Here is a 26039-nt window from a genome sequence, read left to right as displayed (position 1 = left end):
CACAACATAAAGCTCTTTTGTTCTAATTACAAAATGCACCTTTTAATTATGTAAAGTGATTTTAGATTTCAAAATAACACCCTTAAAAAAAGGATCCAGCTTTGGGCAATGTGAAAGGATCTATGTAGTGTACATCAACAGAGAAAAAAATACCCTCATTTCCAGTCAGCTCTGAACTCTGGAGAATTTTAAATGTCACCTCTAACCAAAACATTTTTCTGATAAGAGTAGGGATTGCTGTGGCATGCTCATTTCAGTATGAAACAATGAGTGGTGACTGACTAAAAACTGAGCTGTCAAGCAGCTCTGTGGGCATTATTGCTTCTCCAGTTTTTGGGTCAATTGCTATCTTTATTGTGTGGCATAATGTACTGTATACTGTGACATGTCATATACCAATCTATGAAAAAGCACTTCATTAAATGTCTCCCTAAATAATAAAACAAAGCACAAAACAAATCCTCATGTTTTTTTCTCTGGTGTCATACATTGCTTTAAGTTTCTCTTTAATATATACCTGCATTTTGGGATCGTGCATAGAAACCTTTAGCCCTTGGCTCCAGTGTCCTGCTCCAGACTACACAGAGAAAAAAAAGGTATAGAAAAGGTAAAGAAAGCACGCAAGGCAAAGTAAATTACAATAATTGTACCAGGGTAACCACAGCCTGAACAAAAGGACATGTTCTGCCAATAAGTACCTGAGAAGCACGTTGTTGCTTAGCTGCAGTATCATCGGTGCTCTTGTTAACATCCAGCACTTCATTAGATTGCATTTTTGAGCACATTGTTTCTATGCTCTTATTTTGAGAATTCTCATATGGTCTCTTGCTGGTGTATTTCTTCTGTTGGTCTCTGGAATCAGCCTGGCCTGGTTCTTTTACAAATTCTACAGTGTAAGGATACAGCTTATTTACTACATATAAGACATGGCCAGGCTTCAGCTTTACTTCTTGATCTTTCCTAATGTCCACGTTGTCAATACAAGTTGGGTTAGTTCCTATCTAAAAACAAAAAACAACCTGAAATAAGTTACATGAATCAGGAATTCACCTTATTAAAACAGAGCTTGACAAATTTGCTTTGCAGCTAGAGGCCAGCTAGTAAACTTAGGAGCCAGTTTTTTTTTTTTTTTTTAGCTTAGAGTCGGTTGTCAGTGGCCGGGCATCACACGATGTAATGCCACATGGCAAAACTGCATCATATTTTAGGCACCATTGAAAATAATGGCACCTGCGTTTTGCGATCACATCCATTCTGCAGTGATCCCAAAATGTCCAGGTGTGAATGGAGCCTCCCTGGTTCACACATATGCGATTTTGGTTTAATTTTGAAACTCACAGATTTGTATGACAGCCTATATATTATGTGTTGCTATTGAGGTGGCTCACACAGATGCAATGCACATGCATTGTGTTTTGAGCGCCATTTTGAAAAGGGTCCTGGTGCGAGTTTGTAGTAGTATGTTCCAGACTCACAAGTGACAGAGTGGCATGTGGAGATAAGTGTTCATAAGTAGGGTTGTTATTGACAGGAGTTTTTATATTGAAGTATATGTGAGGCAGTGTGTGAACCCAGGCACCAGGACGCAATTTCTAGTCGCTATGGTGCCTGGGATTTGTCATGACCTGTTTTAAAAGGTTGTGATTAGCATATAGAGGCAGTGCCAGATTTGCATTTCTGTAATGTCATCATCACTCCTTTCATCCATAACACCAGAAGGCACACTATTATAAATATTCTACTACCTAACATCTGTGTCAGTAGCTACTGGAATGAAAACCTACAAAATTGCAGACCGACAAGCTCCCAATATAATACAATGTCACAGTAAGGGCTTGTGTCACTCTAGTGTGGTAACTGGAGTTTTCAGTGTGCCCCATTAACACTGAAACACAGCTGAAATCTGTGGTGCAATGAGCTGTAATAAAAATGTAGACATGCTACATTTTATCACAAGACACCGGATGGCACTGCATGTCACTGTACAGCAGCGCAACACCACTGCTTGTGGTGCCATGAATGTCACTTTGTGCATTTCAAATAAAGCTGCCAAAAAAAAAAATGTTCCAGTTTAGTGTGCAGGCAATGTGAATGAGCCCTAAAGCTTTCTGATTTTTAGAAAACAAAAAAGACAGAATCCAACACTAAAGACAGACAAAACATGAGAAAGCTTTTCTTGAACAAACACATTTCTATCAGTGAAAGAGGTTTTCTTTTGGGCAAGTCTGTTTGTTCCAAAATCGAATGTTAAAAGCAAAAGTTTTTTTGAAGTACATTCTAACCACATTCGTCAAGCCACCATATCTACGGATGAGAATTTCTGCATACCATAACAGTTGTGTTACTGTCCTTATTCTGCAGTGTAGCAGATGTGTTATTCACAATTTTGGCTGTACAGAATTATAAAATCTTGAGCAAGCAAAACAATAAAGATGTAAAAAGGGCTGCTTTAACAGCCAGTCACTAATGGTTGGGAGGTCTGAATTAGGTTCCCCCTACAATGACTCCTCCTAGTGAAAGTATACTCTACATGCAAAAAAAAACAGTTTGAAAAACCATACACTGTATCTGTGTAAACAGTGATCAGACCCCCACAAAAAGTGTCCATTCTGAAAGAATGATCTTCTCTGGATAGATGCAATGTTCATTCAAGAAGAAAGGTCATTTTTATCCTATGGAAAAAGGAGGACATGTCCATGTAACCTCTACGGTGCCAAACAACATTCCCTAAAGGACAGGAAACAGAGAAAGGTCACCATACCTCATCACCAAAGATTTTCCTTTACTTTGGGGTTTGCTGTCAAGGAGATTACAAGCCCAGCAACTGGTAGGTGTAGTCGCCTAGTATCTTAATTTGCGAGATAGAACACATGATGAGGCTTAATGGGACCTCAACAACCTTTCTACCAAAGCTAACATCTCAATTATTCAATTGCTGATGTCTATACATCTGCTCTGCAAAAACTTTCTTTGCCCATAAAAATCATATCTGCTCTGACTGAACCAACCTTAAGTCTAATAGAGTTGCCAGGACACAGAAAAGCCATGCAAATAGGTTGCTTAGAGGACATCTAAAACTCAAAAACAAAAAAAAATGACCATATTGCAAAATACCAGTTCTTACATATGGAGACTGCATTAGTTTTTTTTTCTTTATTATCACCTGGAAATCCTGTGACTAAAAATTTCTGTCCCTGGGTGGCAAGCTTCACCTTTAACATCATCTGCTCTTGTCCATCCCAATTAGATGAGGGATGGAGAGATGAGTAGTTTACCAAACACCGCAGCTAGGTACACTTTTCTTGCAAGTGCACTAATACGACTACAGTTCTGCTCACAGGAACTCGCAAGCATAAAGCATCACAGGTAAAATCCACTGGTATTTTTTGTATATGTTGAAAACTTAGTTGGCCTAAAAAGAGAAAACTAGTGCAGCGATCACATCTATGGACTGGTAGGTTGCAATATAATTTTTATTCTTGGGTTTAGGTATTCTTTAAAGTGGACTTTGCAGTACAATGCAAGTTCCAAATATAATGTACAGTCCCCCTCCCCCTGTAAGTTCCATAGCTTGGAGTACAGTTCAGGATGCAAGCACAATAGTCATAGACTCTTGGTTGTAGGCTCGTACCTTCATGTGAGTGGACACTGGCAAGCTTTTGGAGGCCATGCCCCCTAGTAACCTCCCCTATACTGTACTCCAATATATAGAATTCACAGGTAAGTTCAAGTCTTCTGCTGTGGAAACAAAACCTTCTCTCCTTTGACATCTGCTTGGAGAGGCACTTGATCAATTCATAACAGAAGTCTTCCTTGGAAAGGCAACTTCAACTGACCAGGTTTAAGCCACAAGACTGCATGTGGATGAAGATTAGGGCCATTAGGGAAATTTGTCTCATGACGTTCTAGAGCATCCACACAAAAATGCACAGCAGATGATAATTACTGTAATGGCTCTGTTAAAGCACGATTCTGAAAAACAGGGTCATGCTGGTTTGTTTTTGCCCTAGTTCAGTTAGCTGCAGTTTGACATACTGAAATTAGAGCAACAGCTTGTTGCAGGGCTGGGCCTGCCAAAGTAACGAGAGTGTCTCAAAATTTCTATCTGCAGAATCTTTGAATGAAAGAACATCTTCAATAGGTACAGTGAGAGGTCTGTTTAAGACTGAGACAGCAGGATCAATTAGAGGAATAGACCACTGTTTGGCAAACTCTGTCCAGTGGAAAAACAGTTCACTTAAGTGGGGAGTGAAAATCCTGTCTGGAGTGATCCAATCTCCTTATTGCACATTGTATCTGTTCATGAACAGGGCATATTTTTTTTTTTGAGAGAGATTTTGCAGGTCTCTTTGTACTCAAATTGGCATGGCGAGAGAATAGAATCAAACTACACAATGCCAAGGCTTTTGCAGATGGCAGCAGTGAGCTTTCCCATGCTATCACTCCCTCTCCAATATAGTAGCAATCTGGGTAAGAAACATTTTTCACAGACCACCAAAAACTCATGCTTCTTCCCATCTGATTTTTATCACCGCCTACTGGATGTATGAGACTTGTCTCCACTACTCTTGCGATACTCCTCCCAACTTCTTACCCCATCTTTTCTCTTTCTTTTCTCTCACAGTCTATTTTCCAAAGTTCCATGTTAAAAATATGAAAGAGCCTCTGTATTATATATTGTTCTCTTATCAGACTATTGGAACATCTTGAATTGTCTACAGGACAGCTATTTTATTATGTAGGCCTGCAAAGCCACATCTGTAAACATTATGTCTCTTAGCAGCTCTGTATTTGGTGTCATTAATACAATGAAAACTACTGAACGGAAAAATCTTTTACAGCTTCCTCCAATACTACCTCAATATACTCTTCATTCCCTTCTGTATCTGGTTCATCTAGGGCAGGCATAATGGGATCAGACTTGTTATTGTTCCATGGAATTGTGACATAGATGCAGAAAAGTTTGCTTTTGTCAAGTAGGCCACTTATTGCGTGCCTGAAATATAGCTAGAATTGGATGCAGACCACCGCTAGAGTCAGCTCCTGCTTTGGTGCAAAGGGTATATCTTCACTCTGAGACGAAGTGTTGTACAGGCCTTTGGCAGAGTGAATGTTAGCCTGTGGTTTTGCATGACTCCCTTTTGGTTTCCACCATAGCTAAGTTTGAGGGTTTTCCCCTGTGGGGTAACCACAGAGTAGGGTGCAGAATATAGGGTAAGCGTGTCCAAAAGGAGAATACAGCAACCCAAGTGTAAACCATCCTGTGGTGAAAGGGTGGGAAGAAGCACTTGAGTACCATATAAGGACTCTAGGATGTAGTGGAGGTAATATGTCTGTGACCTGTGATGTGATGTCATACCTGGTCATCACCCTGAGACTAGGCTTTGAGTGGTTCAGTTTAATTGGTTGTAAACCCCAAAAAAATCAAAATTAAACTGAACATTGCATCTAACTCAGAAGTGCAGCAGAACTCTACTGTCCTCAGTTTGGCCAGGAAAAGGAGCATCCTGTCATCTGCAATCCTCTCCGCTCTTCAACAGTAAAAAAGGTGTTGCCACCCCCCTCCTTTGAATGAGACTTAAATCAGGTGTGTCTCACAGCCACAGCTTGGAGCCCACACTGTCACTTGCTCTCAGCTCTTCTCTCCTCTGGACCTGCAGCACTACCATTCAAAAGACTTGCTGGGCATTGAAAGTGACCATCCAATGTGCGCATTGCTAAACTGCGCTAGGTAGAATGCCGGGGTGTGTACAGCTGAGAGGGGAGTCTAGTGACATTATGACTTCGCCCACAGACCGGGAGATATTCAGCGGACTGAAACAGGCAAAGACATGAAAAAACTGAAGAACAAATAATGCACTTGTCATGTTCATTCTACAAACTGAAAGGAGATGTGAGTGTTTGATATTGGTAGACAACCACTTTAAGCGCCAAAATTCAAAAAGTTTACATTGTAGTGAATACAATTAAAATAGTGACCCTGTCTTTTACAGTCATGGTCAGAAGCAAGTCCCATGAAAATAATGGGACATTGGAGTGTGGGTAGCGCTTCTTTAGCAGTCCCCTTTTGAGGACCTTTGTTAAGTACTGCCTGGCCAGACTTGAGTAACTGCTGTAGACAAACTGCTGCCACGCAGGCCAACTATAAATTTAGGCCCAAGACACCGTCTTACCTGTCCACAATGCTGGACAGTATATAAAGTCCATGCTTCGCTCTTCTTGGTGGGCTAATCCCAGAGGTGTCTTCAGGGACCAGGTTCCATAGTGATGGAACACTCATGGAAGATCGGGTGCCCGTATCAACACTACAGGCTGTCCTCACAGAACAGTGTCTGTGTATGGGTCCCAAGGTTTACCAAGTTTGATCTGAATGCACCGCTTCTATTTGTGACATAAGAAAGCAGGGAGGAGTTGTTTGAAGAATCCAAAGATAAAATAATAAAGACAAATAAACAAGTTAAGCTAAAAGGAATTTCTCCATGATGGAGAAGAGGTTTATCACCTTAGCACAAAACTAAGGACTCACAAAGTGGATTATAGTTATAGGGAAAGTGCCCAGTGGGTGTGTCTTTAAATGTTTGCCAGTGTGCAATTACCTATAACGAAGGGTCTCTGAATAATTTTCCTGTGTCCTATACTGTACGATTTTCTACCTGTGACACAAAACCTTATAAAAATGGATTCCAGGAAGTACAGGGACGAGGATGGTCCTGGAATACCAGAGGCTGACAGAGGGGACCTGAGGATAGGAGGAGTGGTCAAGGTTTGCACTCTGTCCTGCATGCCCTCCACAAATGGCCTGATTCCCCCCCTTCCTTCCTTCCTTCTTCAATGACATATTGCCCCTAGCAACTACCTGCTAAAACCAAAACAGTCCAAGGCGACTAACCAATAAAAAAAAGGTTTATTTGCCTCCCTTACTGTGAAGATATAAGCAACTTGCCCCAACATCTTCTAGACTGTCTGACCTCTCATGCTGGCTCAATTCCCAGAAATTGCACTTGCAAAGGAAGCACTGTCCCTTACACCCAGTGGTCATTCCTGCAGTAATATTTCAATGTGCTTGGCCTATGCAATTGCAACTCCCAATCTTGGAGCTTAATTTATAGCCAGTATGTGTGGCTGCAATTTGTCTAAAGCAGCTGCTCAAGCCTGGCAGTGCTTAACAAAGATAATGGGAGAAAAACCCAAAGGAGGAGTTTCCCATGGGCAATAAGAATGCTAAGATAGCTATCCACACTCTAATGTCCCAATACTGTAGTGGCCAGTATGGAGGTCATGTCAAAAGTCTTTTTCCCAGTCCCCATTAGAGTAACAGCAGACAAACTTTTATTGAGCCATTCAGAGGTGGACTTGGTGTGTTTCGGATCATTGTCTTGCTGCATAACCAAAGTTCCCTTAAGCTTGAGGCCATAAACTGATGGACAGACATTCTCCTTCAGAATTTTCTGGTAAAGTGCAGAATTCATGGTTCCATCAATTATGGCAAGTCATCCAGGTCCTGAAGCTGCGAAGAAGCAGTTCATCACGCTACCACCACGTTTGACATGTGGTATGATGTTCTGTTTATGAAATGCTGTGTTAGTTTTAGTCCAGATGTAACCAAAAAGTTCAACTTTTGTTTCATCAGAATATTTGCCCAAAAGTCCTAGGGATAATCAAGATGTTTTTTGGCAAATGTGAGATGAGCCTTTGTGTTTTTTTGTCAGCAGTGGCTTTCGCCTTGGAACTCCAGGTTTTTTGGATAATGGCTCTCACTGTGGTTCACTGGAGTCTGAAAGCCTTAGAAATGGCTTTGTAACCCTATCCAGACTGATGCATGTCAATTACTTTGTTTCTCATCTGTTCTTGAATGTCTTTAGATTGCAGCATGATGTGTTGCTTTTTGAGCGTGCTTCGCTTTGTCGGATAGGTTCTATTTAAGTGATTTCTTGCTTCAACGGGTCTGGTAGGAATCCAGCCTAGGTGTAGCAACTGAAATTTAACTCCGCTTTCCAAAAAATTTGGTTAATCAGAGTTCATTCATATTTAGCAAGGGAGGAGGAGTAATTATTTTTTCACATAGGCCCAGGCAGGTTTGGACAGCTTTTTCCTTACTAAATTAAATTGTCATTTAGAAACTGCATTTTGTATTTACTCTGGTTATCTTTGTGTACTATTAAAATTTGTTTGGTGTTCTGAATCACTTAAGTGTGACAAATATGCAAAAAACCCCCCAAAAAACCACTGTTCCAATGTCAAGGGCACATGGCCTTGTAAGCCGCAGGGAGGGGGGCTTGTTTGTCCACCGCCCTTCCTGCCCTGTCAGGTCTGTGCACGGATCAAGGGCCTGATAGGAATTTAGAGGGAACCCCATGCTCCCCCCTCATTTTTGGGGGGTGGGGTTCCCTTTAAAAGACCTATCAGGCCTAAAAGGGCCTGGTATGGCTTTTAGGGGGAACCCCATGCACTGTTTTTGTTTTTCTTACTGCGGGATCCCTATCAGACCTAAAGCGTCTGGTAGGGATTGGGGTGGGGGGTGACCAAACGCTTTTTTTGTTCTATTTAACGTTATTTTGTTTTTTAAATGTCAATCCTGCTTTTTTTTTTTTTACTTTAAGCAATGAAAAATGAATGCTGCTTTAAAAACAGTACTCTTTGATTTTTTTTCACTGATTCAAGTCCCTTAGGGCAGTACCAGAGTCCCCATACCCCTTTTATGGCCAATAACTTGAATACAAGTCTTGAAAATGGGAACTTTTGAATTTACAAGTTTGAGTCTTACAGACCTGCATTGAGTTCGAAGTTCGCAGTCGAACATTCATCAGAGTTGAATGTTCGACTGCGAACAGAACAGGGGGGTGTTCATCCCATCACTACATTAGACCATAAGAGGAGGCCTCAGCAGTGTGTACAAAGTATATAAAGATTCCTATGCTCACCACTAACAGTGTAATGAAGCAGTTACTGCAGAAACTGAACTATTTTATAGAATTGATACAATGTTGCACAGCTTGAACTCCATTACAGACATATTACAAAACTGACATTACGCTTATTTTACTAACATTATGGGTATTATAAGGCAACTGCCTGAATGCTGAACCATTTTCAATTAAAAACTTTTTATACATAGGCTCCTTAGTGTTCCCCCATTCATCTAATTTCTTGTCTTTGTATCACAAGGAAAGGAAGAGATGGGAATCTCCCGGCGTCACAGGCTGCATTAAAAATCTGTCAGAGGTTCTATTCTTTCCCCACTTTATCCAAAATAAAATATGCAGTAAAATTTTTACTGAAAAAGATATTCTTAAAAACAGGAAAAGCAGTGCATGGTGCATTTACAATAAAACTGAAAAAAAAACCCAGCTAATTGATAAATACACTGCTAAAAAAAAATTAAAGGAACACTTTGAAAACACATCAGATCTCAATGTGGAAAAATATCATGCTGGATATCTATACTGATATGGACTGGGTAATGTGTTAGGAATGTAAGGATGCCCCATCATTTGATGGAAATGAAAACTATCAACCTACAGAGGACTGAATTCAAAGACACCCCGAAATTCAAAGTGAAAAAATGATGCAGCAGTCTAATCGTCGGGGTCCCCATGAGATGTCCCTGGTACCCTTTTCCTAGGCTTTTTTGCGTTTGGGCAAGGACATAGGGGCCCCATGATCCCCTATTGCCCAGGAGCCCCATGAGTTGTCAGTCCGCCCCTGGGCACATATTGATATGCTGTCCTGGAGGAGTTGGACTGCCTGTGCAACCTCTGTATGGTCCAGGTATCGCCTAATGCGATCAGTAGTGACACTGACCCTAGCCAAAGGCAAAACTAGTGAAAAACAGTCAGAAAAGTTGAGTAGGGAAAAAAATGTCAGTGGCCTCTACCTGTAAAACCATTCCTGTTTTGGGGGTCATCTCATTGTTGCCCATCTAGTGCACCTGTTGTTAATTTCCTTAACACTAAAGCAGCTGAAACTGATTAACAACCCCCTCTGCTACTTAACTGACCAGATCAATATCCCAGGAGTTTAATTGACTGGATGCTCTACTCTGATTAAAACGTGTTCCTTTAAAAATGTTTTAGCAATGTATATATATTTAATGCAACCATATCTTTTACATATTACCAAAAAACTTTGTATTATATTGTGTTTGTGTGCCCTTAAATTAACTTTAGTGTATTTTTTCTGAAATTTTACACTTAAACCACTGTACTATTACTGTTGGACATAAAAAAAAAAAAAAAAAAAAAAACTACCACTATTTTATTCTCCAGGAGATCTGGTTTCAGAAAAATATATAATATTTGGGGGGGATGGGGGTGGGGGGTGGTTAAGTAAAAAAACAAACAAACACACCCCACGCATAAATGGCTCTGGCAGCTAAAGGGTTAAACTAAAACCCTTTTTCTTTTTTGTATGGTAGCAAAAGCAATCATTGTCCAAACCCACAGGAATCCACTTACACCAACTGATTTTGGAAGAAATTAGGGTTCGCTCACAATAGCCCACAAAATGCAGCATTCTACAATGCAGGCAGCTGTCAGTGTGAGTTCTGGCAGAGGGCAGTGTGATGCACATTTCAGTGCATCCCACTCTTTATTTATTTGCAATGTCACATAGTGATATATCATTGAAGCCTCTGCACAGCAGTACAATGCGTTTTTCCACAAAGCACATTACACCAGCACTGTGCTATGAACAGGGCACATGAAACACAATGCAGTGTGATTGAGCAACTAAGGTTTTTATTTTATTTCTAGAAGCATGATTAACTGGATAAAAATTTATGGCCTTTCTTTCCAAATCTCAATTTGTGTGGCGGTACAGAGGGGCCATGCCATTTCTGTATGGGATATAGTTATAATAGCAGCTGGAAACTTATCCAGAATAACTTATGAAGTTCATGAGGATCTAGCTTCCTCTCTCTGATTGGTTTCCAATTTGCCTCCCCACAGCCTGGATAGATGTGACGGCCCTCTGTCTTTTCTTGTCCACCTTTTGTGCTTAACCAACAAAAAAACTTGTATGTACAATATGTCATATGGGAATATGAAGTCCTAAAGAAGTGACTCCTGACCGTGAAACGTGTAGACAGTGTAACCTATGACATTAATGTCTCTGTGAACAAAACATTTATTTGTGAATATGTTTGCGTGATCAATGCCGATTGTAAACTCTTCTGTTTGGGTATTTTATTATATATTTGGCAAATAAATTTTGGTATCCTACAAATTTATAGTTTTTATTGATTAACGATAGGTTACTCTAGATTCCCCATACTGGTTTTTCCTATATTGTGGTTGGTGACCTAACGGTAAACTCGAATCCTTCACAGATTATGTATATATCCACATACACACAAACATCACATCCTAGATCATATACACCTAACATATATTTGAGATAGATAGATAGCCTGTAGTCACATTGATTTATGGTTTCTTGAATTTCGTAGAACTGAAACTGATATACTAGTAAGTAAAATTATGTTCAGAATTAAAGCCTCAAAATTAAAGTGCATGAAGAATTACCTGCTTGACCTTCACATAACCTTTGTTGCAATCTGATGTCAGCTGCACTGCAAAAAAAACGATATTATTTTAGCATAACTAAATCATTTTTACGACATCGGCTAGCTATGATTCTCTATAACCATCGAAAACCCACACTGCACTTCCTTGCAATCCTCGCAGTAAAATTATGCATACAGTGGATAAAGAAAAGAACCCCCCCCCCCCCTTTAAAATAATAACATTTTGTTGCTTTGCAGCCTGAAATGAAGACAGACACAGTTTTTGTTTTATCCAGCTGTATTTACTCAGTGCAACTAGCATCCAAGTGAAAGAAACAACAATATGTGAGAAAAAAAAAATAATTCAGAAATCAAAAACAGAATCACCGAGTTGGAAAAAATATCACCGCCCTCCTAAAAAACACTTGAAAACTCAATCAGGTTTAGTTAATCACCTTCTCAATGGCACACAAAGCCATTTGACTTTCAACTGTGATCATTTGTGGTCATTTTGATGAGCTCAGCATGAAAAGAGCTTTCCTGGAGCATTTCAGTCCTTGGAAGTGCAACTGAAGCAAACAATCAACTATTAGTGGCAAGGCACTGTAAAGAAAATATCCAGGATAAAGTTGTGGACAGGCACAAAACAGGAGATGCGTCCAAACATTTTTCAAAGGCTTTATCAATGCACAGAAGTCTATTATTAAGAAGTGGAAGGTATTTAGACAGCACAGAAACTGGATCAGGACGTCACTCCAATCTGGATGAAAGAGCTAGGAGGAAACTGGTCAGAGAGGCTACCAAGAGGCCTACAGCAACTCTGAAGTAGTTGCAGGAATTTATAACAAAGAGTGCCCATTGTGTGCGTGACAACAATATCACGAATTCTCCACGAATGTGGCTTGTAATAAAAAAAGCCACTCCTCAAGAAAGGCCACATGAAAAAAGTTGTTCTGGTCAAATGAGACTAAAATTGAATTATCTGGCCTCATCACTAGAGAGAGAGAGTGAGTGTGAGTGAGTGTGTGTTGAGCTGACTGTCAGCTTTCTCCTAGAAACCATCAGATCACTTCCTCTGGTCAATGGACCAGAATGTAACATGCATTACTTCACTTTCTGGTTCACAGCTATCATTCCCCCAAAGCAGTGGGCAGGGAAGGAACTAAAGGATAATGATCTGTAGAGTGCAGGGTAGACATTAGGGGTCTAGCTGACAGGGGTGCTTACAATGGTCATCTTTTATTTATGTAAAACCTTTATCCCAAAAGGAAATAAATGGTTACTGTAACTGCTTAAAAAGTATTAGCTGGAGATCAGCTTTAATTTGTTAGTCAAGTCCAACTAAACTTGCTAGTGCATCTAGCACTTGCAACAAATGCAGCCACCACATTTAAGGATTGGTAAACTGCAATGGAGAGTGGTAACGGTCAGTCACCGCTCTCCGATCTTTACTTCACTATTTAGTATACAGGTTCACTTGACATTACCAAATGGCTTGTGGGCAACCGTGTTCTCCTAAAGCTGGTCACACGTTGAGCAAATTTTGCTCCACTCCTAATAAATCAGCCTAAATTTGCTACTGGCCCTCTCCCACCTTGAATCTCTTGATCGAAAAATCAAAGGAGCTGAGTGGAAGATTGGTGACAGACAAAAAAAAAAAAAATGCATCCAATCAGATGCAGAAACTGCTAGGGTATTTTGAGAACAGTGGGAGATTTGTCCATCCATGCTGTGTAGCGGATTTGCTGAAAAAAAAATAAAAGATTTTGCAGCCTGAAGAGAACAAAACTATATGTGTATGACCTGCTTAACCTGCTCTATATCTTAGCTCCATACTATTCTGAAAATGTTAGAATGTTACCTTGCTGTCTGGAACATTTTTTGTCCACAATCTGTGTCTCTGGTCCTCGTCCAATAACCACTGGCACTGTATGTGGTAGTTTGATTCTGCTACAGGTCTTTTCCATGCCCACTAGCCAGCATTCCAACATTTTCACTGTAAAAAAAAATTCTAATAATGAGCATTGTAATAAAATTATAAAGAACAAAAATAATCAAAATGTATATATATGTAAGCATTTAAAACATTTCTGAGAGTAATGTTTTGACAATTATTTCCATTATAGAAGGATGCTGTTGAACGGAGTAGATTTTTAGATCTCCCAAGGGGTCTAATAGTAACATTCCAGTTCCACCCCTAACATCACCTTAGTTTTTCATAAAATGAATGGTATAATAAATAATTAACTTTTATGACCCTCCAGGATCACTAGCATTTATTATTTACAGTTTCAGAAATAACAGATAGTATAGTTCTCCCTATAAATCCGATGCTAAAACTAGCAGAGCTGCGGCTCAAAACTGGAGCATCTCTGTATGGGAACCAGTCAGATTCTACCTTTCATTTTCAAAACTTAAGTTGAAGACAGGCTCTTATTGGTTATTATGCTCCAGATTATGTCTGCTCCAGTTTAGATAAATTCCCAATGTTGTATTCTGTGAATCCTTCCCAAAACACAAGGCTTTCTTAGCCATCTGTGTCCTATTTGGAGATTTCCCTTCCCTTCTTGTCTTGCAAAACACAACAGGAAGTGTGAAGAAACCACTTAAAAATGAGGGAAACCCCTTCTTAAGGATCCTATTCAAAAGCATCCCCATTGAAAGATTTGCCCTCAATTCCTGTTCTGGTGACAACTCAAAATTTTGCATCTTCCTCACAAAAAAAAACAAATAGGGGTTCTAAGCTTTCCTTACTTTGTCCACAGCTCAAAACAAAGAAGAGTTTTACCTTCACTAACTTCATAGTTGTGGATTCAGAAAACAGTCAAGTCAGATGATCAGCATGACAGCCAGAAGGTCAACACTGGCACTTTTAATATGCAGGGGTGTTGAAATTGTTGAAAATTACTTGTCCAGGGACTAAATTGGGTCCCCAATCTACATGTCCCTCATGACAATCTACTTGTCCAGATACATTTTTTATTTTTTTTTAACCAAAACTGTATTTAAATCTGGGGCTTCTAAAAAAAAAAAAAGGCTTTATGGCGACTTAAACATGTAATATTTTTAACATTGCGCTGTTTAACTCCTCCTCCCCTCCCTGCCTGGGATGAACAACGATTGGCTGCTCCTCAGGAAAGAGTGGGTCAGGGCTTATACTTTATCCCTTTCGCTGCCAGAGCCATTTTTGTGTTTTTTGCACTCGTTTAAAAAAAAAAATTTAGGCCTGAAGATTACAAAAAACCCCCAAACATTATATATATTTTCTGAAAGCAGAGACCCTAGAGAATAAAATAGTGGCAGTTCCAATTTTTTATGTCGCAGGATTTTATTTTAGTAAATTATACAATTAAGTTAATTTACCCTATTTTTTGGTAAAAATTTAAAAGATGAGGTTGTATCGAGTAAATAGATATCCAACTTGTCAAACCTTAAATTTGTGCACATTCCTGAAATGGCGAAGAAATTCAGTACCCTATATTGTCTATAGGTAGACACTTTTAAAGCTCCTTATAGGTCACCAGTTTAGTGAAAAGGAGGTGGTCTAGTGCTAGAATTATTGCTCTCATTCTGACGTGCGCAGTAATATGTGACATGTGTATCGCAATCGACGGTTTCATGCGCATATGCGGAGCTGGGGGCCTCAATATTTTTTTTTTTGGGGGGGGGGGGGGGGGGAATGGTATGTGCTTGGGTGTAACTTTCATTTTTTTACAATTAAAAAAAAAATTTACATAGGGGACACAGAGGCTAGCAGTGTGTGCAAGCAATCGGCGGCAGAAGTGCTGCCGAATGCTTCCACTTGACAGGTGAGCCCACTGCTTGCCCACAGCAGGGCTAAAAGAACTTCCTGCCCAACGCCTGGAACTACATGTCCCGGGCATCGGGCGATAGGAATCCAACATCCCTGATATGCAGTTTTCTTTCAAGGATCATTTTAACAAACTACCCCTTAGTCCTGGTTCATACCGATGCGACTTGTCATACGATTCGACAGTTTCAAATCGCATGACAAGTTGCACCCTATTGTTGGCAATGGAACCAAATTTGAAAGTAGTTCTTGAACTATTTTTTTGTGATTTCAGGTGCTACTTGCATATACACTTGAAGTTGCAAAGATGTCTTCCAAGTCGCACTAATCTGCAACTTCAAGTGAAGTCGCAGGTTTTCAAAGTCGGATCGAGTGTGAACTCAGGCTGAAGCAGCATTCACAGTTGTGCAGTCACAGTGCACATCTATATGCACAAAAAAAAACAAAAAACAAAGTAAACATATGAACAAGTCCTTCAACACATAGTAAGGCAACAAATGTATTTTTTAACCCATGCATTGCATGCAGAATGCTAGCACAATATCAGGTTTCAAATGACTATTAAAAAGAAATGGCCAATGCACTGCAAGATGTGCCAAAAACTGTTTGTAACTGCATGCCCTTTAGGCCTAATACACATGCCCATTTTGTTTTACTGGCAGTAAGATTCTGTGTATAAGGCAACTGTAGTGTAGAGTAGAATTGTACAACCCCAATTTCAAAATGCAGGGACACTGTAAAATCTATATAAAAACAGAAAGAAATGATTTGCAAATCTCAAAACACAAATTTTATTCACAATAGAAAACATATCAAAATGTTTAAACTGAGAAAATGTACAATTTTAAAGAAAAAAAAGAAGATCATTTTGATATTGATGGCAGCAACAGTTGGGACAAGGCAAAAAAAGATGGCAAAGTAAGTGGTACTAACAAGGAAGGGTGGGAAGAATTATTTTGCAACTAATTAGGTTAATTGATCAGTAACACGATTGGGTATAAAAAGAGCATCATAGAGTCAGATTGTCTCAGAAGTAAACATGGGCAGAGGTTCACCAATCTGCGAAAAACTGCATCTAGACTTTAAATATATCATTATCTACAGTACATTATATTATCAAAAGATTCCAAAAATCTGGAGAAATCTCTGTGGGCAAAGGACAAGACCGAAACACAGTATCGGATGTCCACGATCTTCGTGCCCTCAGACAGCACTGCATTAATGACAGGCATGATTCTATGATGGACATCACTGGGCTCAGGAATACTTCCAAAAATCACTCTGTGTGAACACAGTTCTCTGTGCCATCCAAAAATGCAAGGTAATGCTCAGTCATGCAAAGAAGAAGCTATATCCAAACATTATCCAGAAATGCCACCATCTTCTCTGGGCCAAAGTGCATTTAAAATGGTCTGTTGCAAAGTGGAAAACTGTTCTGTGGTTAAACAAATTGACATCTGACATTTTTTTGGCAACCATGGGTGCTGCATTCTCTGGACTAAAGAGGAGAGGGACCTTTCAGCTTGTTTTTAGCACTCAGTTCAAAATCCTGCATCTCTGATGGTATCGGGGTACATTAGTGTGTATAGAATGGGCAGCATGCACATCTGGAAATGAACCATTGATACTAAAAGGTATATCCAGGTTTTAGAGCAGCATATGCTCCCATCCAGATGACATCTTTTTCAGGGGAGACCTTGCATATTTCAGCAGGCCAATGCTAAACCACATACTGTATCTATGACAACAGCATAGCTTCATAGTAGGAGTCCGGGTGCTTAAATGGCCTGTCTGCAGTCCACACCTTTCACCAATTGGAAATATTTGAAATGAAAAATACAGGTCGAGCAGCAGCTGAAGATGGTCGTATTCTGTACCGGCTCCTCGCCACCCAGGTGCACATCAATTGCTCAGCCCCACCAGAGATGAGCCTGACACCTCTCTCCGTTTCCCTGGTGTCCCCCCAGACCTGGCTGGATCACTTCATAGGAGCGGATTGCCGACTAACCGGCCCCGATAATCAGTGGTGCTGCTCCAAGAGTGGGGGAAGGTGGCAGAAGCCATTATCCCGTAGCTCGCGTGAGCTCCCCCAGCCTGTAAAATACTGTGGGACCACGCGACCTACCTCCGCTCCTCAGGACTGGAATCCCACCTGTAGCCTGCCGTTGGTGGCCCATCCGACACGGCGGGACCAAGCCTCGGCCTCTTTAGCTGCCTTCTAGCGCCAGGCTCCTGCTCCTCAGACCTCTGGAGCTCCATAAGCCACGAGGGAGACCCCTGTGGCAGACGGGAGGCCAGCATTCCTGGGAAGGGACCTGCCCGAACTATAGAAGAGAAGAGATCTGAATTTTGCTGTGGTTCCCTTCTGATCCAGATACCCAGCACAGATGGGACAACACTGATGCCCCTGCCACCATTTGGGCACCTACATGCTGCAGGCTAGCGGAGCCTAGTCTTCCCTTTCACCTGTAACCCCCCACGATCCTGCCACAACCTCAGCTTGCTACCATCTACTCTCAAACCCTGCTTTTCAGCCACTGTCTTTTTTGGAATTCCTAGTTTACTACAGAATTTCTAAATCACCGAGGTACCCGCGCTCCCAACGGAAACATGGGGAAAAAACTCCATAACCACTCCAACCAAATCAACCAAATCCACGGCGACCTCCACCAAGTGCTCAGCCACTTCTGCTAAAAGTACCCAAACTAAAATGGCCTCTCCACAACCTTCACCAGAATATTCCTTTTCATCTCAAGAGCATTGATCTCAACAGGATGACTCCTCCAATGATAGTCTTTCAGCGGTACAAATTGCAGATCCCAGTACGAGACTCAGCGCTTCACAAAAAATTTAAAATTCCTCCTTCAAACAGAATTGAACACCGCCACAGAACAACTCACCACTAAGATCACTCGCAAAATAAGGGACATAGGCTCCTGTATCGATGATCGATGAACACAAAATGGACGATGCTATCCTGGTGATTGATAACCATGAACAAGACATTAACACCATCAAGTTAGATCTTGCTTCTGCCCTTCAGAAACTTTAAGACTTGGGAGAACCGCAGCAGGAGAGGCAACTTCAGAATCAGAGGCCTCCCGGAATCCATAGAGGACTTAACCTCCAGTTACCGCGTTACTACAGGAGCTCATCCCAGGCACCCCAGTTGAAAGACTGGAATTCAACAGAATTCACAGGGCCCTGGGCCTGAAAAGACCTGAAGGACCCCCCTCACGACATCATAGTCAAACCCACTTTTTATAAAACCAAAAAGGCCGTTATGCAAGTGGCTTGGTCGAAGAGGGACCTAACCTTCCAATCCCATAAATACCAAATATTTTCTGATTTGGCCCCTCAGACACTCTCAAGACACAGAGAATTGAAGCCTTTTGTCCAGGTGCTGCAAAACCAATGCATCAAATACCGCTGGAATTTTCCATTCAAACTAACCTTTTCCTTCCAAGGCCACTCTTATGCCTTCACTATGCCAGACGAAGCTCAGGAAGTACTTATTAAGCTGAAGCTCATGCTTCTGCCCTCCACTGATGCACAGGCCTCTCAAGCATCTCCCCACAAAACTTCTTGCCTCACTCCTCTTTGAGAGCCTCTCCCTCGAAGACGACACCCTGCTTCTAGGCAAAATAAATTGACCTCCTGACCAGAAGTCCCAGAAGAAGACTGAATCTCCATCACACCTTCTTGTTTCCTAAGTTTTTGACGGATTCACCAACTTCGGATCTTATGCACCCATCAGTAGGGTGTTCCCAGAGGGTCCCAAGGACTTGAACATTTTTAGCCTTTGCGCAAGTTATTCCCGTTATTGTGTTTTTGCTTATTTTTGAGGCCTCACTGTCATACTCGGGGACCTACTAAGGTTTTACAGTCCTCCACCAGCTCTGCCCAGTGAGAACTGGGCAGCAGGACCTTATTGTTCTACCAATTAAAATTTTCAATCACTAGATTGCACTGGACCAGGGGTACTGAACCCAATCAATTGTGGCACCTTCTGGTCCTACCGAGATGGACAGCGATACCTCATATTTTCTCTCTCTCTATATCTATGTATTTGCTTGGGCGCATACATATAAGTGCGTTTGTTATCTATATGCACTTTTCACCCCCATCCCCCCCTCCCTCCCTCTTCTTTTTCCTAATGTCAAGAGTTAGATGACTCTTTCTAACATGTTCTCTGATTATATACTGCAACGTGCGCCCGGTAGGTTCTGGCGATCCCCAGCTATGTTCTACCACCGCCATCGATTGCTTAGGCAACTTCTTCTTTGACACCCCAGCGGTGGAGCCCTCTACTATTTTCTTTCCTGTACCTGCCCTCTCTTTTTTTTTTTCCCCCAGGATGTCGAAGGGCCTGCAACGCCCTATTTGAATCAAGTTGGACCTAAACCGAGTCCTCTAGCTACTTCACGCTCCACCCACCATGATGGCTACCTCCAAATTTGGGAAACGCAAGTGTGCCTTTACTTACTATGCTTCACTTCTAGCCCATGTTATTGGGTTGCAAAAAACATTTTCCACATCTTCTGTCCCTAAATATTTTCACAAAAACTATCCCCAGGTGTTTCAGGCGGCCTTTGAGGAGAAACAGAGAGGCATCTTAGTGGAGTTTCATAAAAGCACTCTTTTGATATGCTCCCTTAAAATCGCGGCCCCTAACGCTCATCAGGCCCATTTCTTCTGCCATTTATTGTGGGTAATTTCCTCGCACAAGAAGGGCACCCTACTCATGATGGGGGAAAGTAACTTGATATTGAACAGGTAACTAGACCGATCCCCCCAGCTGGCCCCTCTCAGGCTACTAGCGCAGCTAACTCACAAATGAAGCGATTTGTAGACCTTTTGCTTGAATACGCCTTAGTGGACGCCTGGAGAGAATTCAACCCTAGCACGATTTCACCTATTATTCAAAGCCCCACAACTGCCATACACAAATAGACCACTTTTTTATCCCTCAAACCCTTATCCTGGATGTCCTTAATGTTAAGATCCTGTCCACTCCGTGGTCTAATCACTCGCCACTTTTACTCACCTGCAAGTCATTGGCTTCAATCCCTCAACATTACTCCTGGCATCCTATTGACTCCCTGCTTTCTTTCAACGAGAGGGTGGGAATCATACAGAACTCTATCTCTACTTACTTCACAGATAACACTGCCTCGGCCTTCGATTCCCACAATCTTGTGGTAAGCCTACAAAATCACACTTAGAGGGAAACTTCTACAACTTGCTTCCCGCAGGAAGAAGGAGAGACTCCCAAGTGACAACTTGTCCTCTTGCTTAGCACAACTGGAAACTCAATTTAAGGAGTCCCGATCAGCCCCTCTGCGCAAACAATTAGAAGCTACTAAGGTGGAACTAAATCTTCTCCTTAATGACAAGGCAGAAAAAAAACTCAGATGGTCACAACATAAATACTATGCCTGCGCCAACAAATCGGGCCTGATGCTGGCCAGTCTTCTTAAAGCCCACACTCAAAATACTAAACCAATCAGATTACGCCTACCCAACAAAGTCATTACAGCCAACCCTTCCAAAATCATGGAAACTTTTTCTTCAGTTCTGTCCACATTACATCAGCCCCCACAAACTTTTCAAAAAGACTTGGCAAATGACTTTTTCCGGGACATTCACCTCCCCACCTTATCTCAATACATGTCAGATTAATTGAAAGCTAATATTACTGTTTCAGAGGTCCTCGCAGCAATCAAAACACTCAAGATGAAAAAAACTCCCAGACCCATAAAAAAAAAATTATCTGAAACCCTCGCCCCCCATTTGGCAATATTTTTCAACCACTTACGCTCCCATTCGGACTTACATCCGTCATCCACAGCAGCCCAAATAGTGATTATCCCGAAACCTTGAAAGGACTCTCAGGACCCTTACAATTTTCAACCCATTTCACTGTTAAACGTTGATATCAAAATTCTTGCTGAAATTCTTGCTACCGGAATTAACTCCTTTCTACATCACCTCACCCATAAGGACCAAGGGGGCTTTGTCCCCTTTCGGCAAGGCCTCTGATAATACCCATAATGTTATTCATCTTTTCCATTTGCTGCAACATCATAAACTATCTGGAATGATTCTAGGCCTAGATATTCATAAGGAATTCAATTTGCTTTCCTGGGAGTATATGTACTATGTTTTGGATAAAAGGGGATTCCTGCCTACCTTCACATCCTGATTGAGGACCCTCTATAGTGGACCCTCCGTGACAGTTCAATACCTCTACAGACAATCCTCCCCCTTCTCTATTCATAGGGGCACACGCCAGGGGTGCCCCCTCTCTCCGATCCTTTTTATTTTGGCCTTGGAGTCCTTACAACATCTTATTAGAACTAATCCGGACATCACAGGGGTTACGATCGCCCAACAGGCCTTTAAAGTCAGCACATTCGTGGACAACTTGCTCCTGACCCTGACTCAGCCACACACCACACTACCCACTCTTTTCACTACCCTCACCCGTTTCTCTAATACCGCTGGCTTAGTAGTAAATGAAGATAAATCATCAGCCCTCAGCGTTTCTCTCCCTGAGGCAGAGTGTGGCGCCTGGCATACCACACATTTGGAATATCTTGGGATTAACCTTACGAATTCCTACTACACCCTCTACGAGGCCAATTACACCTATATATTCTGTTCTCTTAAAACCCTGCTTACGTCCTGGTCTCATCAGCCCCTCTCGTGGATGGGTAGAATAACCACAGTGAAGATGACTATCCTCCCCAAGCTTCTATACCTATTCCGCACCTTTCCCATCCCAGTTCCTTCTTATGCCGTGAATTAATTCCAAAATTATGTCTTAAGCTTTATTTGGGCTAACAGAAGATCTCGGGTTACCAAATACACCATGCTCACACACCGAAAACAGGGGGGGGGGGGGGTTTAGGGGTTCCCAACTTCCCTAAATATTATATGGCGGCACAAATCGCACCATTGACCTCTTTATATGCAGCACAACAAGCCTCCACGTGGGTTACTTTGGAAGGACGCTACTGACATCCGGTTTCCACCACTTTGCTTTTATGGGTCCCCCCAAGATCCTGGCCCACAACCATCAGTCCCTAATGGCCCATTCGTTGCGCATATGGGATTTCAGAAAATACACCTGCGGCCTAATCTTCTCTCGTTTACCACTCCTTCCCCTCGTGTACAACCCTCTGTTTCCACCTGGCCTTGAGTCCTCTAATGCCTTCCTTTGGTGGGTTTCTTACAATCTTCAGTTTGTCCATTAATTTCTCACGGGCCGTTTGGTTTACACCTGGGAAGAAATAATGGACAAATAGCAAGCCCCACCAAACATTTTTTTGATTTTTATAAATTAAATATTGGATGACTTTGGTCCTTGCCAACAAAGACCCAACAACCGAATTGTCCCTATTTGAACACAGCTGCTATCAAGACGCCCCTCTCCTCTAAACTTAGTTCTATACTTTACTCACAATTGACTAACCTACAAAACCCCAATAATCACACTTTAGTTTCCATGGACCTCAAAAGCACCAAATTTCAGGGCTGCTTGTCACAGATATGGACAACACTGACCTCATGTTCTATTAATATTCTTACCATGGAATTGGCCTTTAAACCCGTTATAAGGTGCTACTTGGTCCCATCTCCTCTAGCGCACCTCCACCCTTCCGATCCCAGTACCTGTTTCCGAGGTTGCAATACTCCGGGAGATGTTCTACACATATGGTGGACATGCCCTATGCTCTCTCGGTTCTGGTTTAAGGTCCACAAACTCCTCCATTCATTATTGACCTACCCCTTCCCAAAAGACCCATGGTATGTTCTACACTTAAAACCCTGGGTCTATCAAAACACCAATTCAAGTTAGCTACATATGTATTACTGGCGGCTAAACAAACTCTACCGCAGGGATGTTTTATAAACCACAAAGTGTTCTGTACACTGGATATGTTTGTGTACTTTCAACATCATAACCCTTTATTATTGTTGGATAATAGGCTACAGCCATGTAGCCCTCTCCTTGTTTTTGACGCTGATTTAATGGCACAGTATGGCCGATTTATGTTTTTTTGACATGCCATTCATAACGTCACTTATTACAGCTATGCTTTGTTTACGACCACTTTGCCCGTTACCTTTTACTGTAATATTTCTGTTTATGCATAAGACAGCCGTTGAGTTTGTATTCTTTAACTTCATTCCTCTCCCAAATCTCCAGCAACAGGTCTCCACAGTTCCCAGATGTTTACAGTGTTGTTAAAAGGGGAATGCCACACCATGGTAAACATGGCCCTTTCCCAACTTTTTTGCGATGTGTTACTGCCAACAATTTCAAAATGACCCTTTTTTCTTAGTTTAAACATTTGATTTGATGTTTTCTATTGTGAATTAAATATAGTTTTATGAGATTTTCAAATCATTAAATTTTTTATATAGATTTTACACAGTGTCCCAACTTTTTTGGAATTGGGGTTGTACATTGCTGACTACACACTATTGATGCAGTGGTGATGCAAGCACAAAATGACTGAAGGCAGAGGTCGTTCTTCACTTGCACTACATGGAGGACTCCTTCAGGGGGAGATGTAAACATCAGTAACGTGTAATCAGCGTTGATGATATACAGAATCTACTGATTCTGAATGTTTTCCCACTCACAAAGAAATGATCAGTCTAAAAAATTAATGGTAGATGTATTGTAACACTGTGAGACAGAATAGCAGCAAAAAATTCAAAAAGAAATGCATGTCTAACAAATGATGCTCTGATTTGCATGTTCATGAGGGAAATAGGTTTTTGATCCCCTATCATTCAGCAGGATTTCTGGCTACCAGGTGTCTTTCATACAGGTAACAAGCTGAGATTAGAAGCAGTCTCTTAAAGGGAGTGCTGCTAACCTCATTTTGTTACCTTTATAAAAGACACCTGTCCACAGGAGCAATCAAACAATCAGATTCCAAACTCTCCAACATGGCAAAGACCAAAGAGCTGTCCAAGGATGTCAGGGACAAGATTGTAGACCTACACAAGGCTGGACTGGGCTACCAAACTATCGCCAAGCAACTTGGTGAGAAGGTGACAACAGTTGATGCAATCATTCCCAAATGGAAGAAACACAAATCAACTGTCAGTCTCCCTAGGTCTTGTGCACCATGCAAGATCTCACCTCGTGGAGTGTCAATGATCATGAGAACAGTGAAGAATCATCCCAGAACTACACGTGAGGATCTTGTCAATGATCTCCAGGCAGCTGGGACCACAGTCACCAAGAAAACAATTGGTAACACACTACGCTGACAAGGATTGAAATCCTGCAGTGCCCGCAAGGTCCCTCTGCTCAAGAAAGCACATGTCCAGGCCCATCTGAAGTTTGCCACTGAACATCTGAATGGTAAAGAGGAGGACTAGTTGAAAGTGTTGTGGTCAGATGAGACCAAAATCGAGCTCTTTGGCATCAACTCGCTGTGCTTGGAGGAGAAGGAATGCTGCCTATGACCCCAAGAACACCATCCCAACTGTGAAACATGGTGGTGGAAACATTCTGCTTTGGGGGTGTTTTTCTGCTAAGGGGACAGGACAACTGCACCGCATCAAAGGGACGATGGACAGGGCAATGTACCGTCAAATCTTGGGTGAGAACATTCTTCCATCAGGTAGGGCATTGAAAATGAATCGTGGATGGGTGTTCCAGCATGACAATGACCCAAAAAACACGGCCGAGGCAACAAAGGAGTGGCTCAAGAAGAAGCACATTAAGGTCCTGGAGTGGCCTAGCCAGTGTCCAGACCTTAATCCGATTGAAAATCTGTGGAGGGAGCTGAAAGCTTGAGTTGCCAAATGTCAGTCACCAAAGGATCTGCCAAGAGGAGTGGGCCAAAATCCCTCCTGAGATATGGGAAAAGCCTGGTGGCCAACTACAGGAAACATCTGACCTCTGTGATTGCCAACAAGGGATTTGCCACCAAGTACTAAGTCATGTTTTGTGAAGGGGATCAAATACTTATTTCCCTCATGAACATTCAAATCAGTGTATAATTTGTTAGACATGCATTTCTTTTGAGCAGTGTGCTTACAGTGAACCACCAACACATGGCCCCCCTGTAAAACACTCCCAGCACAGTTAACCCTTTGATCACCCCTCATGTTACCCCTTCCTGCCCAGTGCCATTAGTACAGTGTCAGTGCTTTTTTTTTTTTTAGCACTGATCACTGTGTTGGTGTCACTGGGGATGTCAGTGACACCAAGTCAGTTCCCCCCAGTGTCAGAATGCCCGCCGCAGTCCCGCTATAAGTCGCTGATCGCCGCCATACTACTAAAAATAAATAAAAAAATTCCAGTATCTATACCGCCATTAGTAAATGGTATAACTTTCACGTAAACCAATTAATTTACACATATTGAGATTTGTTTTAGCAAAGACATGTCGCAGAATACATTTTGGCCTAAATTTATGCTGAAATTTGATTTTAAATTTTTTTTACTGGACATGTTTAATAGCAAATAGTCAAAAATATTGTTTTTTTTCTCAAAATCGTCGGCCTTTTTTTAATAGAGCAAAAAATAAAAAAAGCAAAGGTGATCAAATACCACCAAAAGAAAGCTCAATTTGTTGGGGAAAAAAGGAAGTAGATTTAATTTGGGTGAAGGGTTGCATGACTGCACAATTGTCAAAGTAACACAGCGCCGTAATACAAAAAATGGCCTGCTCATGAAGGGGGGGAAATCCT

General features: G+C 41.5%; 1 protein-coding gene across 5 annotated transcripts in view; it reads right to left on the bottom strand.

The window, feature by feature from the left end:
• Window positions 1-26039, bottom strand: part of APTX (aprataxin) — an 88018-nt gene that overhangs the window by 4275 nt on the left and 57704 nt on the right. For 4 of the 5 annotated variants that reach the window (XM_089670580.1, XM_089670581.1, XM_089670579.1 and 1 more), the window contains 4 exons: window positions 13365-13499; window positions 11523-11569; window positions 699-1001; window positions 518-577 (listed from right to left, as the gene is read on the bottom strand). In XM_089670580.1, coding sequence (XP_089526706.1) covers window positions 518-577; window positions 699-1001; window positions 11523-11569; window positions 13365-13494 — 540 coding nt within the window. In that variant the 5' untranslated portion in view covers window positions 13495-13499. The remainder of the gene's footprint in view (window positions 1-517; window positions 578-698; window positions 1002-11522; window positions 11570-13364; window positions 13500-26039) is intronic. The other variant, XM_089670582.1, reaches the window with a different exon arrangement.

The sequence above is a fragment of the Staurois parvus genome, unplaced genomic scaffold (genome assembly GCF_062004578.1).
Source record: "Staurois parvus isolate SC_StPar_1 unplaced genomic scaffold, SC_StPar_1.0 ptg000091l, whole genome shotgun sequence".
NCBI classification, from domain to species: Eukaryota; Metazoa; Chordata; class Amphibia; order Anura; family Ranidae; genus Staurois; species Staurois parvus.
Note: the sequence above shows the minus strand (reverse complement) of the source record. Positions and strands in the feature narration are given on the sequence as shown.